Source organism: Ylistrum balloti, unplaced genomic scaffold (assembly GCF_031769215.1).
Source record: "Ylistrum balloti isolate Yb309-2 unplaced genomic scaffold, AGI_CSIRO_Ybal_v1 Utg369888, whole genome shotgun sequence".
NCBI lineage: Eukaryota > Metazoa > Mollusca > Bivalvia > Pectinida > Pectinidae > Ylistrum > Ylistrum balloti.
The window spans coordinates 97490-116734 of record NW_026782022.1 but is presented as its reverse complement, the minus strand read 5'-3'; the positions used below and the strand labels follow the sequence as shown (position 1 = coordinate 116734).

The window sequence follows — 19245 nt, the reverse complement described above, 5'->3', positions numbered from 1 at the left end:
TGATTATTTTACATGTATCTCTCTCTCTTTTTTTTTTTCATTTGCATACAATGATATGAATGTTTGTTGTAATATGATCGTAAAAATGTAAACATTTTTATATTTAGTGAACAAATATTGTTTGTCTTAAGGAAATTTGAAAATTATTTCAATAGAGGAGTATAGAGAATATGTTGATAAAGTGTGCCATTGAAGGGATCACTTTTGTCTGTGATATCAACAGTAAATATCATGGTAGTTACTGGTAGTTATCTCTAGTGTCACTGGATATATCATTGTAATTCTGTATATGACAACAAATTGCTTTATCAAGTGACTGTGGATATACTGAAGTTATCTTGAAGTCAGGATTAAGACAAGCTATATGAAGCCATGACATTGTGTTTTTTTCACTTTAAACTAGAAAAGAATGAAGTGAATATGGTTACCATTTAGTGTGTGATGAGCATCACAGGAAAAAAATCAGATTTCTTGAGAAACCTGAGTTGTTTCACAAGTATAGTAATGGATAGAAATTAAATAAAGTGACAGCATTTTGAAATTCATTGGAAAATATATGACAAGTAAACTGCTGACAGATATTTTTTTATATCAACTTTCTTCTGTTATTTCATTCTTAAGTGTACAGCTATTAAAACTTTGATTAACGGGGCCATTTACCTACATTCATTCTTAACAAACTTCTATAGTATCGTCAAAAAGACAATATTGTTATGATAATGATCCTGATATTTAAACATAAAACATTACTTTTGCTGATGATATCTTATCACATTGAAATATTTTATGGGTCACTAATGATTTACAGCTATTTGGGGAAATAGAGTTTACAGAAACTTTTACTTATATGTCAATCATTTATTTCATATTTTTACTGACATTTGACATGAAAAGAATTTAAATGGGGGATCTCAAATGTTACTGACATGACTCATGGTCTCTTGCTCTTAGTATAGTATCTTCAATATTGTATGTAAATATAAATAAATATTATAAATTTATATTGGGAACATTTTTTACTTGTGATGTAGGTACAAAATATACTATATTAATGTTTACAATACTCAAAATGAAAATTATTTGTATTTCCTTATCATTTTATTGTTAGAATAATTTTTAAGTAAATAACCAATTAGTAATCAATATATGACTAGAAGTTAAAATTATCTTAAGGTAATCCCAGAATGTGAAACTATCACCCTAACAGATATGTTATGCAATAGGATAAATTGAAGGTTTAAACTGTTTACATGTTATTTATTTTTCTGAATATGATTAGTTTTTTTGCAGTTTTTACTGACAAATCTAGTATCCTTTCGAATGTGACCCAGTATAAGAGGTCAGAATGCTTTATGGAAACAGTACTTTTTTTAGATCTTTCCAATGGCATATACAACTGTTTGATAGAATCTTGAAAGAGGAAATAACAACATCAATTAGCAACTGAATAATGTATGGCACTGAAATGTTTAGGAACTACTATGTTTCTGTCAGTTATATCATACACAGTAATTACTGTTATTGTGTGGACACGGTTACCAGTAAGATTCATTACCAGTAATAGATATTTTTATATACTTAGATGCTAATAAAATAGTGATATTGCAACATAAACATTTTTGATGATAGAAAGATGATCCACAATATATTTAAATGAATTGATTGAAAATATTTCTAGAGCTTTGAATTCACTACTGTAAATAATATATGCCTGGTCATAAATTAGGGACTACCCATAACTTAGATTGGGCTTAATATTGCTGTATTTGTATTGTCATCTATAAGGATCATTCGATCTGCCAATGGATATGCATCAAAATGCAGAACTAAGGATCTCACATGGTACTTCTGCCATTTAATGTTCCATGAAGGACATGTAACAAATCATATAGTTTGGAAAAAAGCATCCCAAAACATTAATATCGCACCCACCAGATGCTGTTGTACGCAGAATGTGATCCTGATGGTATGCTGTATTTCTTGGTCTCAAACATGAACCTTGTCGTCTGTCAGAAAAAATGAAAAGTAACTTCATCAGACCAGTGGACTCTTCACCAAGACCTTATATTCCGTGTCTAGTGTTCACATGCCAATTACATTCTTGCTTGTTTGTGCTTTCAATCAATAGGGGATGTTTTACTGGTTGGCAGGAGTGAAATTGTCTAATGTTCAAATGACTATTGATGGAATGCATGCTTACACCAGCAGTGACATCTCACTGTCCTCTGAACCTATTGACATTGATGATTGGGGCTTGCCTTGCCTGTCTACAAAGAATTCTATCTTCCCTATCTGAAGACTGATGAGGTTTAACAGACCTGGGATGCTCACCAACATGCCGGTTTGGTTCAGAGCTGCATTAATTGAGAAATAGAGAAACAGTATGGCTGACATTTAAATGTGCAGCTAATTGCTTGTATGTCATACTGCCTTGAACATTTCCAGAAGCTCGTCATCTTTCAGCATATGTCAAATTTCAATGTGACATTTTCAAATACAAGGAGCATGTGTATGATTAATCATTATTAAATTAACAAACACTGCTTTAGAGGGAAAAGCAAATGCATTTTGTTAGATTATGGGGTACCCCAGTTTAATCTTTAAGTTGAGTGTATTGCTTTGTGGCATATGGAACGAAACAAAAAAAGCAGGCACTGCAAGAAGTCTTGACATGGTTTATTTGCATGGAAGGAAAAAAAAGGTTCAAATTTAAACATTCATTCTCAAATTGAAAGTCCCTAATTTATGTCCAGGTGTATATAAAAAAGAAGAATATGATATTTTATACACATGACAAAATGTATCTGAATCAGATATCACTTACGTATGTATAAAACCAAATCAAAGATATTTCAACTCTATGGCAAATTTTGGGAAAATTGAGGAAAAAAGGATTGTTATTTGAATTTTTAAGACATATCAGTAAGAAATGCAGGTAATTTTTAGGTTATTTTTCTTTCTCTTGAATAAATATCTGAATAAAGTATAAAACAAAAAAATGTCAAATTGTTCCGAAGCAGACTTCATTTAAATTGCATTAAGTTTGACACAGATGTTGTATCTATAGTTTTCAGGTAAACTGTCTTCCATGAAAAAAAATCAGGTATAATGTATGAACATAAACTGTGTAGAACCAGATATAACATCAACTCTCTAGCTTTCTCTGTATCCCTGCACAAATTTCTTACATTTGTGTCGCCCACAGAATTGCACTGCAGTGTAACTATGACCTATTGACATGTTGGTGCTTGTTCTTTACCTCCAAGTTAAAGGTCAAATAATAAGGTCAAGTTTTCAATCTTGTCTAGTCTTTAACTTTAGTATATCAAAGATGCAGCATCACCCACACAAAAAGAACACTACTTTGTAATAATATCACTTTTACCTTCAACTATTGGTTAAAGGTGAATACAGTAAATTAGTACAAGAATTGACATCGATAGTTGCCAAAGAAAATCTGGACTACTAAGATGTCATTTATTTTTTAATTTTCATTAAGTTTCCTTTAAGTAATTAGTTGGCTTGCATAAGTGTATTTTTTATAGTGATAATAATGCTTTAAATAGCGAAATTTAGTTGAAATTATATAGACACTGCACACAGATATTGAGTTTATTTTTCAGCGAAAATAAAAGTTTTATGCCATATTTCAAACATAATAATTACATTTGTGTGTATTGTAGTGGAATTTATAATGATTTGTAATTTCAAATTTGTGCTAGATTCACCATATTTTGGAAGCATTTGTTGATTATCGGTAAAATTATAAGTTAACCAGCATGGTGACTTATCTCCACTGGGCATAATGATCATCTTTATTGGTTGTATTCCTTAATTTTACCATACTACAGTAGGATTAGTTTTGTTTCTACCTCAGTGCCTGTCACTCATACAATGTGTCCTAGATGATCTAATTACATCAGACAACTAAAAGTGGAATGGACAGTATAATTTTTTATGCAATGCATTCAAACATTGTCACATTATGCCTTTTGATTTTGCCAACAAGCTGAATTGACATCATATATTCCTTGGCTGGAAGTCAGTGATGCAAGCTGTTCCTGGTATGAAAATGTTAAATCTAGACAAATTTATTTATCAAAGATGAAATATTATCAATATAATAGAATACATGTTTATATGTCAATATGCTGGCCTTGTCTTGTTATTGTTTAATGTTGTTGTACATAATATTACATTTACTTATATTTCATATAGCCATATTAATGTTGGTGTATTACTTGGTACATTATGGCATTTTCTGGATGTCATATTCACCGTAAACTCCATATATGTGGCTGTGTGGATTTTGTAAGTATTCTAGGTATGTAATATATTTCAATTTTCTCTGGGTTTTTTTCTTTTTTGTTTGTTTGTCCAGTGGGATTTTTTGTTGAATCTTTGTTTTTTAACTGCTGGTTCAGTTATTACATCTCATTTTATTGTTTGCTGCTTCATTTGTAAATAAATGCTTATCAGTTGTGACACTCCCAAATCAGGAACATTTCTTAAAATGAGTCTTGACTTCATACTTTTAGCAGAGCACAATGCCACATTACAAAATATTTCAAAAAAGTGATTTATAATCAAGAACACAATGTTTTTCAGCTTTCTGATTTGAAAATAAATATCAAAAGAGCATTATATTCTATATCTACATGTGTTGATGGTTTCATGATATAAAACATTCCTCAGAGAGAAGAAATTTCTTACTTTTCTCTGCAATACTTTTTGTACCGTAAATTAATTTCTGTTTAATATATATATGACATTTTCAGATTTTGACATTTTCTTCCAAATTTCATTTATCTTTTTTCATAGACATAGCCTCTGTAATTGTAGTACTTGGTGATAAGCAGACCATTTTCACAAGGTAAACAGCAGTTTTTAAATTTCAAATTTACAATCATCATTAGATATTAGAAATCTGTCATATAATGAAGGAAAATATAGAAGCAGTTTCCGACACATTACTGAATAGATGTTGGATGATATAGAACTTAAACAACCTTATTTTGTATATAAAAGCCTACTATGTATTAGTATGACCCTGCTGTGTTTTTTTACTGGAGTGTGTGCTTATATAAAGGAAGTCAGAAAGCCCAGTCATCTATATGTGATATGTGATCCAAATAGCCATGGAAATATCCTCGTATAATTCTACACTGTAAATCAATTATTATCATTATTTGTTGAAAAAGCATGACTTTCATAAAGTATTCTGATTTGGTAGGAAAGGAAGAGTGTTGGTATGTTGTAATGTGATTTTAATGCTTTAACTGTAGATTGTTAAACAATGGCACATTTCAGTCAGCAAAGAAAGATGTTTATCATTTGTGGAAAGTGGTAATTCAGCATTTATATGACCAGGAAGCATTGTGATTTCTTAACTTCATGAATAAATCTGTGTTAAGGAACTTTAAATTTGTTTTTCATTTCTCTGCCATTTTATGTGTGGGCAGGTGTACTTACTGGATGGTTGGTTTGTGCAGTGGTAACATGTTTGCCCATCACCTACCCGTTTTTTATTCCAGTAACGGATGTGAAAATGTAAGGGGTTACCTGCCGCACCTCATGGGTTTTACACATGTATTCTGGTTTCCTCCCACAATAAAACCCCTCATACACTTAGATCTTGGCCATGAGTGATACATATACAGTTGGAATAATTTGTTTGGTAGTTGTTGTAAAGTAGGTAAAGTTTACTTCACACTTGGCAGTTGTTGTAAAGTAGGTAAAGTTTACTTCACACTTGGCAGTTATTGTAAAGTAGGTAAAACTTACTTCACACTTGGCAGTTGTTGTAAAGTAGGTAAAGTTTACTTCACACTTGGCAGTTGTTGTAAAGTAGGTAAAGTTTACATTCAGTGTAAAGTAATCCTTCCCATCCTGTTGCATCCTATCTTCTTGTCTGATAATTTTGACAAAAACAACTATGCTTTGAGTAATGGCAATATCTGAGAATTAGTAAGTTTAGATCAAAGGGTGCAAAGGGCAAGGACACCATTACCATTTGAAGTTGGGGTATTTATTAGTCCCCTAATAGTACAAATGGGTGAGGGGTGGGGGGATAGCTCTATAGATTTCCTGTAGATACCTGTACATAATTTTTTCAGCACACTGGCAGCCTCACTTCTTGAGGGAATTTTGTTGAACTTTTAAAGCACTTACGATATCTTAAAAATAGGCTGACTTTCAGATTGTATGCTTGTTTACATTTGTGTAATAATAAGTAAAGCCTGTGAGCAAGTATTAAGATATTTTCTACTTTAAGACAATTTTTAGGTGATAAGATCTTGATTTCTAGTGTTGATTGATTAAGGAGCCTATAGAATTACGTAGGATATCATAGAAGGGTCATAACTTGTAAGAAATGGATCAAAATGAAAAATAAATCGAATGGACACAACTTATTGAAATAAGATCCTGTGCACCATGTTTCTACAGAACAGCTTTTGCGAGTAAGCTGAACAAACATCCTTCACAGATAAACATCCAAATATAACATGGTTGCAGGCTTTATCATTAACTTTCCATGGTGAAGTTTTATATAGCTACATAGTTTGTCTTAAGTACGATGCAAGTATGACCTCTGTGCTGCTTATAGTCTCTCAGATACAAATCACAGTTATCAATAATGGATACATGGAGCCAATTTCAACATCCCTTGTCGACTTTGTTGCCAAAACAAATTTAAAAAAGCAAAAATCAAGTATATTAATCAATTTATTTCACAAAACTGATATCGATTATGACATAAAACAGTTATGATAAGTATACCTATACCATTCTCAAAAACTAGTCCAAGTCAATCTTGTGTACAAAAGCCAAATTCTTTGATTTTTTTTTATTAAACACAGAAAATTCCTGATTGAGCAAACTTTGTCTTTAAATCAAACATTAAATAAATTACATATTGCATTTTACAGAAATACTGGGTCTGTATTCATTTAGTGCTAATATACTATGGCACATTTTGCTTCATAGTAACAATTTTTGCTTGCCTAGAAAAGGAAATTTTGATTTTTTTTATTTGTATGACTGATTGTACAGATGCTGAGTATCTTTCAAGAATATTCTTCTCATCACAAACACAACCCACAAATTTATAGAAATACTATTATCCTCAGCTGGTGCTTCTCACCTCTATGAAATCAGCAGGAAGACAATACCCGTATAAGATTTTCATTTGTAACATTTCTAAGAATACGTCAAGTCTCCTTGTATCAGCTACACTCTCAGCATCACACACCCTCAAACCGATTTTCACTTAAGGGAAAAACTGTGACGGGGGAGCTTAAAGGCCAATTGATTGTTTTATTGTAAGGTAAATCACCAATGAATACAGGTAATTAAAAGAATTTCTATACATCAACATGTTCAGAAACTTCTTCCTTGAGTATATACGACTGAAATGTCCAAACCTGAGTATTGCCTATATGGTAAAAGGTAACTACTGCTGCATATACAAAAGTTTATACTTTGTTCTTGGACTTCTCAAAATGAAATTTCTTAATCAAATCATATGTAAATGAAATTAATCAAATCACTTCACAAAAGCCTTGTACTCTGTATAAAGTTTTTACATTGACTGTTTAGCTGTCGTGAGATGTTCCCTTGATATTATCACCCTCTGGATCTGAGCAGTCCCCTCGTAGATCTGAAAAAGCACAAGTAATCTGGTTTTTAGTTCATGTTTTATTGAGTGTAACAAGCAAGTCAATACCTATTCTTAGTTTAATCTAGATTAACCTTTTAAATACTTGCATACCGGGTACTTGTAATTTGATACCATTTGAAACTCTGTAATATTTGTCTGGAAATAAATCTCTTTTCATTTCCAGCAAACCCAACTACAAATTGTCGCTGACCCCTAAGTCCAAATGCTGTCAGAAAAAGTCTTATTCAAACTTTGTACAATATACACAGACTCACAAGTAATACATGTTTTAGGTTCATCATTTTAACAAGTCTGTGATTTGAAGATACCTACCTGATAAATTTTTGCATCCCTCATTAATTTTTCAACAGGGTATTCTGAGTTGAAACCATTTCCACCAAATATCTGTGGTAAGGAAATAAAAACATTCAATTGTAAATATTGCCTTTCATAACTATTTCCATTGACAACATGAACTGATTATTTTCATTCCTGTACACAACTTACAACTTGTCTGCCACTCACTTGTGCAGTCTCCTCACAGATACACAATTTACAACTCAACTTTTCACATTCTGCCATTTATTCAATTCTATGGTCTCCATCTCACTTGTACACATCCAGGCACTCGTCAGTACAAAGCCAGAAACTCACCTGTACAGAGCAACTCACTCACTCACCCTAATACAGCCCATCACTTACTCACCTTAACACGGCTAGTCACTCATCTGTACACAACCTGCCACTCATCTATACACAGCCGACCACTTCTAAACCTGTACACAACATGCTGATCACCTGCACACTTGTTACTCTGCTGTTTATATGCTGCCACTTATTTGCAGACAACTTGACACATGCATGTAGACACCTTGCATTCAACTGTAGACAACTTTCCACTCACCTATAGACAACTTTCCACTCACCTATAGACACCTTGCATTCACCTGTAGACACCTTGCATTCACATGTAGACACCTTGCATTCACCTGTAGACACCTTGCATTCAACTGCAGACAACTTTCCACTCACCTATAGACACCTTGCATTCACCTGTAGACACCTTGCATTCACCTGTTGACACCTTGCATTCACATGTAGACAACTTTCCACTCACCTGTAGACAACTTTCCACTCACCTATAGACACCTTGCATTCACCTGTAGACACCTTGCATTCACCTGTAGACACCTTGCATTCACATGTAGACACCTTGCATTCACCTGTAGACACCTTGCATTCAACTGCAGACAACTTTCCACTCACCTATAGACACCTTGCATTCACCTGTAGACACCTTGCATTCACCTGTTGACACCTTGCATTCACCTGTAGACACCTTGCATTCACCTGTTGACACCTTGCATTCACATGTAGACAACTTTCCACTCACCTGTAGACAACTTTCCATTCACGTATAGACAACTTTCCACTCACATGTATATAGCTTGCCACACTTCTTTAGACAATGTCACTTACCTGTACAGCATCTGCAGCAGCTTTATTTGCTACATCTCCAGCTAGGGCCTTTGCTATGGAGGCATAATATGTGTTGCGTCTACCCTGGTCAATCTCCCAAGCTGACCGATATGTGGCCAGGCGAGCAGTCTCCACACCTATCACCATGTCAGCCAAGATGAAGGCCACAGCTTGATGCTGACAATGAAACCAAACAAGCTATCAGCAACCAATGTCATTATATTTGTTTATCAATCTATCATTTTTACAAAGCATTTATAATTTACCAAATATTCAAATTATTTAACGAGAGTTACCTCACAAATGTGCTTTCCAAAAGTTTTTCTCTCCATGGAGTATTTTGTTGCTTCATCAAGTGCCCTCTGTGCCAGACCTACAGCTCCTGCAGCTACCTGATGGAAAACGTACAATAAACATATTATTAATTTCAGATTTTGCAGTTTAATATTCACGATAAAGATTTGTTTCAATTGCACATACTGTTTGGTAGACTTCAAACGAGGTGTTAAATGGTGAAGTCTTAAAGCAGGAAATTAACACAAACGTAAGTCTGTTGAGTACTCACTGGTGGTCTTGTCTTGTCAAAGGCTCCCATGGCAACCTTGAAGCCAAATCCCTCTCCAGTAAGGACATTCTGCAACATAGTACACACATGCCAGAATAGATACTCAATAACACATGTTTTACTATTGTTAGTTTTGTGTCTATGACATTTTTATCTTAATACGCAATGCAAGTTTCAAATATTTCAATTTCATTGTTTATTGTTTTATACAAATGTACAACAAAAATTGCATGCTTTCATGAATTCATTTCCTCCTTAAAATGACATAATGTCGTTTTCATTTTCTTCAAATTTTTCCATATTTTCTTATTTTAATACAACTTACATGTAAACAATGGGAAAACATTTTCAGAGGTATTGCCAAAAACTTTACCAATATCTATCTTGAGATATTGTATAGATGAAGCCTCAAATTGAGTATACAGTCTATCCCTACCTCTGCTGGCACCACAACATCCTCAAATGTGATTCCCCTGGTATCTGAAGCCTTTTGTCCCATGTTCCATTCCTAGAGTGAGAAACATAAAACAAGAAAAAAAATTTTACTTCATAATTCATCTTTTTTATCAAATACAGCATTTCTCTAATGCAGTAAAATAAGGTCTTATACTATTTCATAGAAAAACATCTGTAAATCACAGGCTATCCTGAGCTTGCTACTAGAGCAATCATATACCATGTGTTTTGGAAGAGCAAATTATTTATAGCAAAACTTCAAAATATAGGAGTTTGTGAGAGCACTGTTACAGTAGTCAACCAAGCAATATACACCTGGTGTTCAGTCAGAGAGCGCAGAAAACAGAACTGTGTCCTTCAGCTTGTAAAAGCAATAATTATTTAATACACAAAGGTCATACAATCATCAAGAACATTCTACATTAACACCAAGATGTTTCCCTACCTTCCTGCCAACAGTAATCCCAGGTGTGTCAGCATCCACTATGAACCCAGTGAAGGCCTTCCCAGCCGACATACTGGAATCTCCAGTACGGGCAAGTACAAAGTACCAATTAGCAACACCACCATTGGTGATCCACATCTTATTGCCATTTAGGACATAATCATTTCCTTTCTTCACAGCTTTTGTCTTCAGACCAGCCACATCAGAACCTGCTCCAGGTTCTGTCACGCAGTAGGCCTGATTAAAATTTAAATCATTGAAGATTAGTAAACTGTTTTACAAACTATTGCCATAAATGTTGAATTTAATGTGTTTTGATAATGTCAAGTTAAGTCAAATTTCAACCAAGAAAACAGGTAAAAAACAGATAAATGACCATGTTATTTGATACTGGTTCTCCAATCAGTATATCTAGTGACATTAATTACACAATAAATAAAAATAAAGAGGCAAATCAATGATAGTAAATTACTCATATATAAACAACAATCTTCCACTAAGTTATCTCTGTACTACATACATAATCATTTTGAATGCTTCACTCATGCCTGATAGTTGCTCGCAAAAAGGAGGTTTTCATAATTTATTTGATTAATATAAAAGAAAGGGGATGTCGTGACAGATTCTCGACAGTGATATTCAATGATTTAAAATATATTATTTACACATTTGATGGTGCTCTACTTAACATCACACTATATATACCATCCTACACTTACACACATCAGAGGCTCCTCCATCATTCGACCAAGGTATTTCTTCTGTTGTGCATCATTACCAGCCAGAATCACTGGCATTTGCTAAAAAAAAAAAAAAGACAGAAATTTATAATAAGTGAAATAGTGTCAGGACATGTTAAAGATCAATATGAATGTGTCTGTTGTTATGTATAAATGTTGTGTATTAATCTAAATTCAGATGTGCTGTGTTTACATGCATTGTATCATATTGATTGTTTACATAAAAACCTGTTTATAATTATTTGTCACAATATGTGTAGATAGTGCTAGGCAGATTTTTCCTGAAATCTCGGTTACTATTTGACCTGTATGTTTCCGGAAGTTTCTAAATCTAGAAAGCTTGGTTATTAGAATTACCTGGGTGTTTCTGGAAGTTTCTAGAGACACATGTAAACAAGCTAGGTACCTGCTAATCTAGAATCATCTAGAAATGAACTTTCTAGAAACCTTTAGTGTATATAAACATGATGGAACTGAGCCTGAGCAGCCTTTTTGAAGTATTAATGCCTTGAGTGAGTTTACTTTGAGACTTCAGTCTGTGAAGTGTGGACTTTTATGGTGATTCAATGATAGTGCCTTGTGGACTTGCACTTATATATACCCAACGAGGAAACAATTCTTGAATCAGTCTTCGGATACCCTGTTTTCGGGACAATCTTTTATGAATTCTGCTGGATTTGGAGGACTTCCATCCTCTGACTTCTGATTAATTTGTGGCTAGCTCTGTACACCATCACAATATTTGTAACTTTACTGTAGAATTTATTTGTTGTTATTAAATTGTTGAATTTTAAACCTAGCTGTTGGGTTTCATTTGCTATACGTTAATTCCGTAATGTAACACTGTTAAACATTTCATTTACATGTACCATATTTGTTTCCAATCAATTGAGTGAAAAAATTCTGAATGACTGATGAAATATACTCCGATTAATTCAGTAAATGGATTAAGTCATTCAAATGAAGCAAATACGTTAACTGCATTTTCATTAATTACTGAACATTAGCAGTCTTCTTTTCCTCATCAGAAAGAAAAAGTTCCCAGTAATGAAGTTTAGAAAATAAACAGACCACACTGAGCTCTTGTCTCAAGAAATCAACAAATCATTTAGTCAGTATACATTTCTCTCTTGAGCCATCTGTAAATTTTTTTACCAGTAGTTTTGAACAAATTATTTTTGGGGCACATATATATATATAGCTATGCTATTATTATGAAGTTTTTATTTTCAGCTTGTTGTAGTTGTTCAACTTTATTCAACCTTGAGTTTACCTTTTAGGTTGTCTGTACACATACACAACCTGGGTTTACCTTTTAGGTTGTTTGTACACATACACAACCTGGGTTTACGTTTAAGGTTGCCTGTACACATACACAACCTGGGTTTACCTTTAAGGTTGCCTGTACACATACACAACCTGGGTTTACGTTTAAGGTTGTCTGTACACATACACAACCTGGGTTTACGTTTAAGGTTGCCTGTACACATACACAACCTGGGTTTACCTTTAAGGTTGTCTGTACACATACACAACCTGGGTTTACCTTTAAGGTTGTCTGTACACATACACAACCTGGGTTTACCTTTAAGGTTGTCTGTACACATACACAACCTGGGTTTACCTTTAAGGTTGTCTGTACACATACACACCCTGGGTTTACCTTTTAGGTTGTTTGTACACAGACACAACCTGAGTTCTTTTGGTGTCAGTACAATGTCTGTATACCTGCTTGAGGCAGATTGACAACAATAACATTTGCATCTCTGGTAATTTGTACAATGTATCAGTGACTGCCTCTCAGTTTGCTGTCTCACTCAATCCAAAGTCTCCTGTTTGGCTGTCTATGCACCAGGTTTGAATGAACATACAGTCCATGGCATGTTAAAAGAACTTACCCCAAGGGAATTTGCTTCTATTGCTGTTTGTACACCAGTACATCCATATGCCAGTTCTTCTGTTATTACACAAGTGTCCAGAATCCCCAGTCCAAGGCCACCTACAATTTTCAATACAAAATGTATACAGTTTGTAAAGCAATTTACCTTTGCAAGGATACATCAGTTTGCCCTGCATCACTCTATAATTTTAACCACTGAACTAAAATATTGCAATATTTATTCCAAAAAGTATGTTATATTATCTCCTTTAATGATCATATTCTAATCATTTTTAAAGGTCATCATAATTCGAAAATCAATCACAGTTCACCTACCAGTCAACCTACATGACATCAAAAGTCTCAGCTTCTATTATAAGTTACTGTACAAGACAATAGGAAAACTGCAAGGGTAAATAGTTATATATCATTTTATTCATAAGTGACAAGAAGAAACTTTATATATGATAAATCTTCAGTCATTTTGAATAAAATCAATTAAAGATTGTTGAACCTGTTCGAATTATATGGAATTATGCTTGAGAAAATAAATTACAGTTCAAACTATCAGTGTCAACATTGCCCATAATTACAATGTATAAAAGCATCCTAGCAAGGAAGAAATCTTCCTGTCAATAATGCTATTTTCTGGAATAAAATATCTCTTCAAAAATGATTTCTGATCCTCTTCATGTTTGTTTATAACCTAGGACTTTTATAAGTCATCACCAAACAAGTGTAAGAGGTGAAAAGGCACTGATCACTGCATTTCTGATAGGCATACCTTCTCTGTGTACTTTGAATCTTCAAAACCACTTACCATACTTTTCTGGTATGTGTGAGTTCATGAGTCCAAGACCCCATGCTTTTGTTATCACATCCCAAGGGTACTGAAAAATCATTATTGCAACACATACAATTTTCATATAGCATGTACATTATATCTAAAAGGGATCATGGTGCTATCCTTATTGGTTCTATGTCTATAAACTAAAAAAGAAAAAAATCAAAGATGCTGATTTTCTGATCTTACAAAGAACTTGGGACTAAGAAGATAAGTCCATCCTTATCTTCTCTGGAAATAGTGATAACCAACTACACCTTAAAAATTCAAAGTCATCAATCTAGTCCTTTTTCAAAAATAGCAATAACAAGGATTGTTTAAGAATGGATGGACAAATGGACCATCGACAAAGAACAATTGGAAAAGACTACATCTGATGATGGTGAGTTAAAAAATGTATAAAATATTTTGAAGCTTTCCAAAAGAAATACTGACAATTCTATAATTCTGCACGAGACAGAAATGGACTCATAAGAAAATATTTGGTAAACTATGGCAAATCAATACCTATCTGCCAGTCTTGAAGCTACATATAATATCAAATTCAATATCTATAGCTGGTACAATGCAGTATCTAAAAATATGTGTATATGTAATAAGGTACTAATAACCATCAGTACTCAAATGTTAATAAGAAGACTAAGATAACCAGTTATTTTTTCAAGATTTTTTCAGACAAGTCCAGAACATCCTTTCCAAAATTTTGTACTACTACGAGATATTGAGGAGGCCTCAAAATGTAAGCAAGCCCTATGGGATAATCTCAAACATGGTATCCGGGTCCCAAAATTACTGAATAACATATTCCAATAAGTAAAACAATACATATATGGTGTAATCAGAAAAGATAAAACATATACCGTTTTTCACCAATGGAAGCTTTTCAGAATATTCCTTATGAAATTACTCTTACCTCTCCAGTTTTGTCATGGTGTGGAGCAACAGGGATAATTTCCTCTCTAGCAAACTTTCTGGCAGTGTCTTGATACTCTTTCTGTTCATCAGTCAATCCTCAAAAATACAAGTGCACATTCAAACAATATTATAAACATGCTTGAATTAAACTTGAAATGTTGATCATCTAATCTGCAGTACTGGTATATCTAATTTGAGAAAATATGTCTCCGTTTTATGGTAAATTTTCTTTATTGAATGCTAGATTTATCAGCAATGAATAACTCAAAATGTGTTACAAAGTCATGTTAATTAGATAGATCTTAAACTCTCCATAGCTATCATACCAAAGCTTATTCCAGGTTGCTGATTGCCTGTATCTGCTTCTGATGTGACTGTCCGCAGTGGTGCTGCAAGTCCTCTTCGGGTCAGACCCCGACAGTGACGGGCAACCTAAATTAGTTGAAATGCAACATATAGATTGTATTGCTAATATAAGAGATTCAGAAGTGATTTTGGCATGGAGACCCACCATTTTATGATCATCATTATCATCATTTTACCAATCAAAATTTTCATCTTAATTTCCTGTTCTTTCTTTATGTGCTGTTTATTGGAAATCCTATCAATAGTAAATAAATCAAGGGATAATATATTAAAAAATAATGATGCTGTGAACTTGTGACTGTTGACAGCTTATTTTCATGTGAACTATTGATCAAAAATTTCTTCACATGTAAATGTGTTACCATATTCTCGTAACCTATAGCTAGCTGCAATCTTATTTTTCTGATGAGTTTTTAAGATAAATATGTAAAATATGGACTAATAAAAATGCCTACAAAATAGAAAGAGCAATGGTAATCTTCAAATGACAAAATCTGAGGCTGCTAGTTCTTGGGAGTATTGGCAAATTAAGAAATTCAGAAATATATCAATTACATGATTTTTTTAAGGATGAAAGGAGTTTCTGTCTGCTTGAACAGACCATGCTCTCATGCTATCAACATATTTTCTTCATCACAAACAAAATAATCTATGCATGTCTTTACCACTCATCTTTGAAAATGTTATTTTTTCATTTTCATTTTCTCACATTTTGATGTACCGTACTAACACAGTATTAAATCATTTAATGGTAGTCCAAATTATTCTGACATTCTGTCAACTTTCCTAAATTGATCTCAAGTTGATGATATTGACTCCATGGCAACCTAAATGATTCACACTAAATATCAAAATGCACCAGGGACTGTGTCAGTCTTCTATGAGAACTACTTTTATATCACTTATGACAAAACACTATCAATTAATCATTACCTACTTTATTAGGTAATCTATAATGGTAAATTGATATAAATCATCCGCAAAATGACTGGGCACATAAAAATATGATCTTTTGGTTAACATGGTACTCATACAAGTTCAAACCAATACAGAGAGATGTGTTCATAAGTATATCTTATGGAGCAATTTTACCCACAAACAAACATCTGCACCTTACTTCAAATCTAGTTAGGCCACAGATACATTATTATTGGACCAAATCAATCTGATTTTCTTTCAACTTTCTTATATCTCTCTGGAGTCAATGAATGTCTGAACTGTTGCACTATATAAAATGAGGGAAATGCAAGCATACGAAATTTGTTACTTCAATTACCGTTTGAATACCAATGCCACCCAGTCGTGGATCGTCTATTTCCCCAACGTGCACTTTATCATACAAGTAATTTATGTGCAATACATCGAAAAATTGACGTTCAACGACTTCATACCAAGACAAGAAAATTGATACATCATTACATGTCTAGGCCTACATGCTACCTGTCTTCATAATGTTATTGATAAACCGATGCACTTTCATTGCAGTACGTTGGAAAAAACAACTCGATTTGTTGTCGGTCAAATGCGCGTTGCTACCACTTGTAATTTATTCATATAAATGATTGAATGACAACCATTTATTCCTTTGTATTACAGTTAATTATCAAACACCAGTCCTTGACGGTATAAGTGACGTTGCTGTCAGGTAAGTGACAAGTAATATACGCGTCATGCACGTCAGCAAGTGACACTACGCTTGTGTAACTATCGAATAGTTGAGGACGTACTGTCCCAAACCCGAATTTAAAGTATTAACGTAGCGGTAGTTTTATTTTTCCATGTGGTAAATCTAAATATCTGAACAAGCGAAAATATCAGTCTATTTTAAGAGTAGTTAGAGTGTCCTCACTCCAAAATAAGTCATTTGCTTCTGCAGCAACCCCGGCACCTACCTGTCCAAAAAGTGACGCCATTACTACCTCCAATTGGAGAGTTCCGTAAACGTCTGCTCGACTATGTTTTGTATCATAAAACTGGATATCAAGCGTTCCATCACAACAAGTTATTGTATAAATATCAATTCCATGTGTGCTAACAGTTTATAAATTATGTATTAGAAAAATACCCTCTTTTTAGAAAGATTCCAATTATTCGAAAACCACAGTGTATAAAACCATATATACATACAAACTTTAAAACAAACTTTAACAACTTGTCTAAATGGGTACCTTGTGGTCCAAAGTTCAAAAAGATAAAAATCTTAACAATATACAGAGACATATACAAAGCTGCATATATCAGTGCAGTATATATATATTTGCGTATAGAGTTACAGGGAACTGTGAAGGCCAAAAATCACTCATGCATCAAGACAATGTCACGACCGTTGAACATTGAAATATAAAAATCCAGTTCAAGGGCAACGAAAACATGTAAGGATGTCTTAAGACATATTCCATTAAAGCAAATAACACAAATAGTATGCTACAAAAGGTTCCATTCTCTTTTTTGTACAATATGTGTTTACTTATTAAAATTCTGTCCAATGGAGAAGAGACAAAACAAGAGACAATCTCTGTGCAGTCACACAGGGTTATTTTTAAACAGACCATGTTTTTTAAAGCTAGTAATACCAAGTGATTATATAATAACAGTAATATCTTTATCGGATTACTGCTTAGTGTATCAGGTCGGCTACAATCATCACCAGTAATGGTAGATCACCCGTCCTAGATGCTGTCACTTTTCACTTCCCAGTATAAACTGATAACAGAAGGTCAAATCCTTGTACTTCGACCTCTAAAGGATGCTGGACGAGAAACAAAACGAATTAATTTGTAAATATAAACTTGTTATATATATATATATATATTCATTACACGCCACCATACCCCTTTGTTCCCGACAAGACAAATACTAAAAAATTTTCAAATTTTCCTTTGGAGCTTCAAATTAATCGATCACACTGTATGGGACCGTAATCATGAATGAACGTTCCATCACCTCTCGCCATTTGTTTTGATAGGATGTTCGACTATCCTTCTAGAAAATGAAACTTGATTGATACTGTTGTATAATACAGCTTATAAAAAGAAAGGAAACCTGAGACGAAATATAGGTATTTGTAAAGGGCGACAATTTGAAAGTAAAAGCGAAAAAAAACCCAGTACTGCACGGCTTTGAAAGTAGTTCATGATCAAATCATGAAGTTACAGGATTGTGATACATATGCATTTAATATTAATAATAATCAGGGTTTTTTTTATTGATTTATTGATCTAGCAACATAAATCAATAACTTTATCAACATTGTAAGACAAACAAATCAGAGTCCGCTATATTTGGACCAATATCATCGTTAGCGAAGTTGCCTATACAGATATTAAACATACCATGTATTTGGACGCGGAGACTGTATTTCTTATCATGGCTACATGTATGCAACCATCAACACAGTCTTTATATATATATATTGGAAATTAAAAAAAGATTTGTGGGATGTATACATACTTACGAACTTCAAAAACGTTCAAGTGAGTTTTGATAAAAAAAAAAGGGGGGGGGGGGGACCGGAGAGGTCAAGTCCAAAACACCATTGACAATGTTTTAATAAATACATAAACAATCAGCGTATAGTACAATACCACTGAAATGATTGTATGTGCTGAACAACAAGGGACGACGGGGTATACTTAGTACTTAACGTTAGAAACTTTACGTAGACGCCGATACCGAGAGACTGGGGTGAGCATTACCTTACGACTACTAGGTATATAACCAATGAGCTGGAAATTATATTCCTATACAGCCACTACCCCTACCACTAGTGCTATAGATTCCGAATTTTTCTGTTGACGGGTCCATGAGATATCCTATGTACAAGATTTTTTTTTTATCAGAAGTATTAGTAAGGCATGACCTTTTGACTTTTAACCTTGACAGATGACAACCATGAT

The 19245-nt window shown here is 33.6% G+C and overlaps 1 protein-coding gene across 1 annotated transcript; it reads right to left on the bottom strand.

The window, feature by feature from the left end:
- Positions 1 to 6708: 6708 nt before the first annotated feature.
- Positions 6709 to 17262, bottom strand: LOC132546372 (medium-chain specific acyl-CoA dehydrogenase, mitochondrial-like). The gene is made up of 13 exons (XM_060210085.1): positions 17242 to 17262; positions 15310 to 15415; positions 14982 to 15079; positions 14045 to 14114; positions 13244 to 13344; positions 11325 to 11405; positions 10606 to 10842; positions 10141 to 10212; positions 9705 to 9773; positions 9436 to 9531; positions 9140 to 9316; positions 7994 to 8065; positions 6709 to 7660 (listed from the first exon to the last, which is right to left on the bottom strand). The coding sequence occupies exons 1-13, from the start codon at positions 17260 to 17262 to the stop codon at positions 7583 to 7585; spliced, it is 1278 nt and encodes a 425-aa protein (XP_060066068.1). The 3' UTR covers positions 6709 to 7582.
- Positions 17263 to 19245: the final 1983 nt, after the last annotated feature.

What these genes read in the sequence shown, in the direction of transcription:
- LOC132546372 (XM_060210085.1), bottom strand. Translation starts at nt 17,262, where the DNA reads ATGGCGTCACTTTTTGGACAG. An exon ending in TTGGAAAGCACATTTGTGAG is followed by an intron (nt 9,317 to 9,435) that starts GTAACTCTCGTT and finishes TTTCATTGTCAG; the next exon opens with CATCAAGCTGTGGCCTTCAT. An exon ending in GGGATGCAAAAATTTATCAG is followed by an intron (nt 7,661 to 7,993) that starts GTAGGTATCTTC and finishes GTGCTTTTTCAG; the next exon opens with ATCTACGAGGGGACTGCTCA.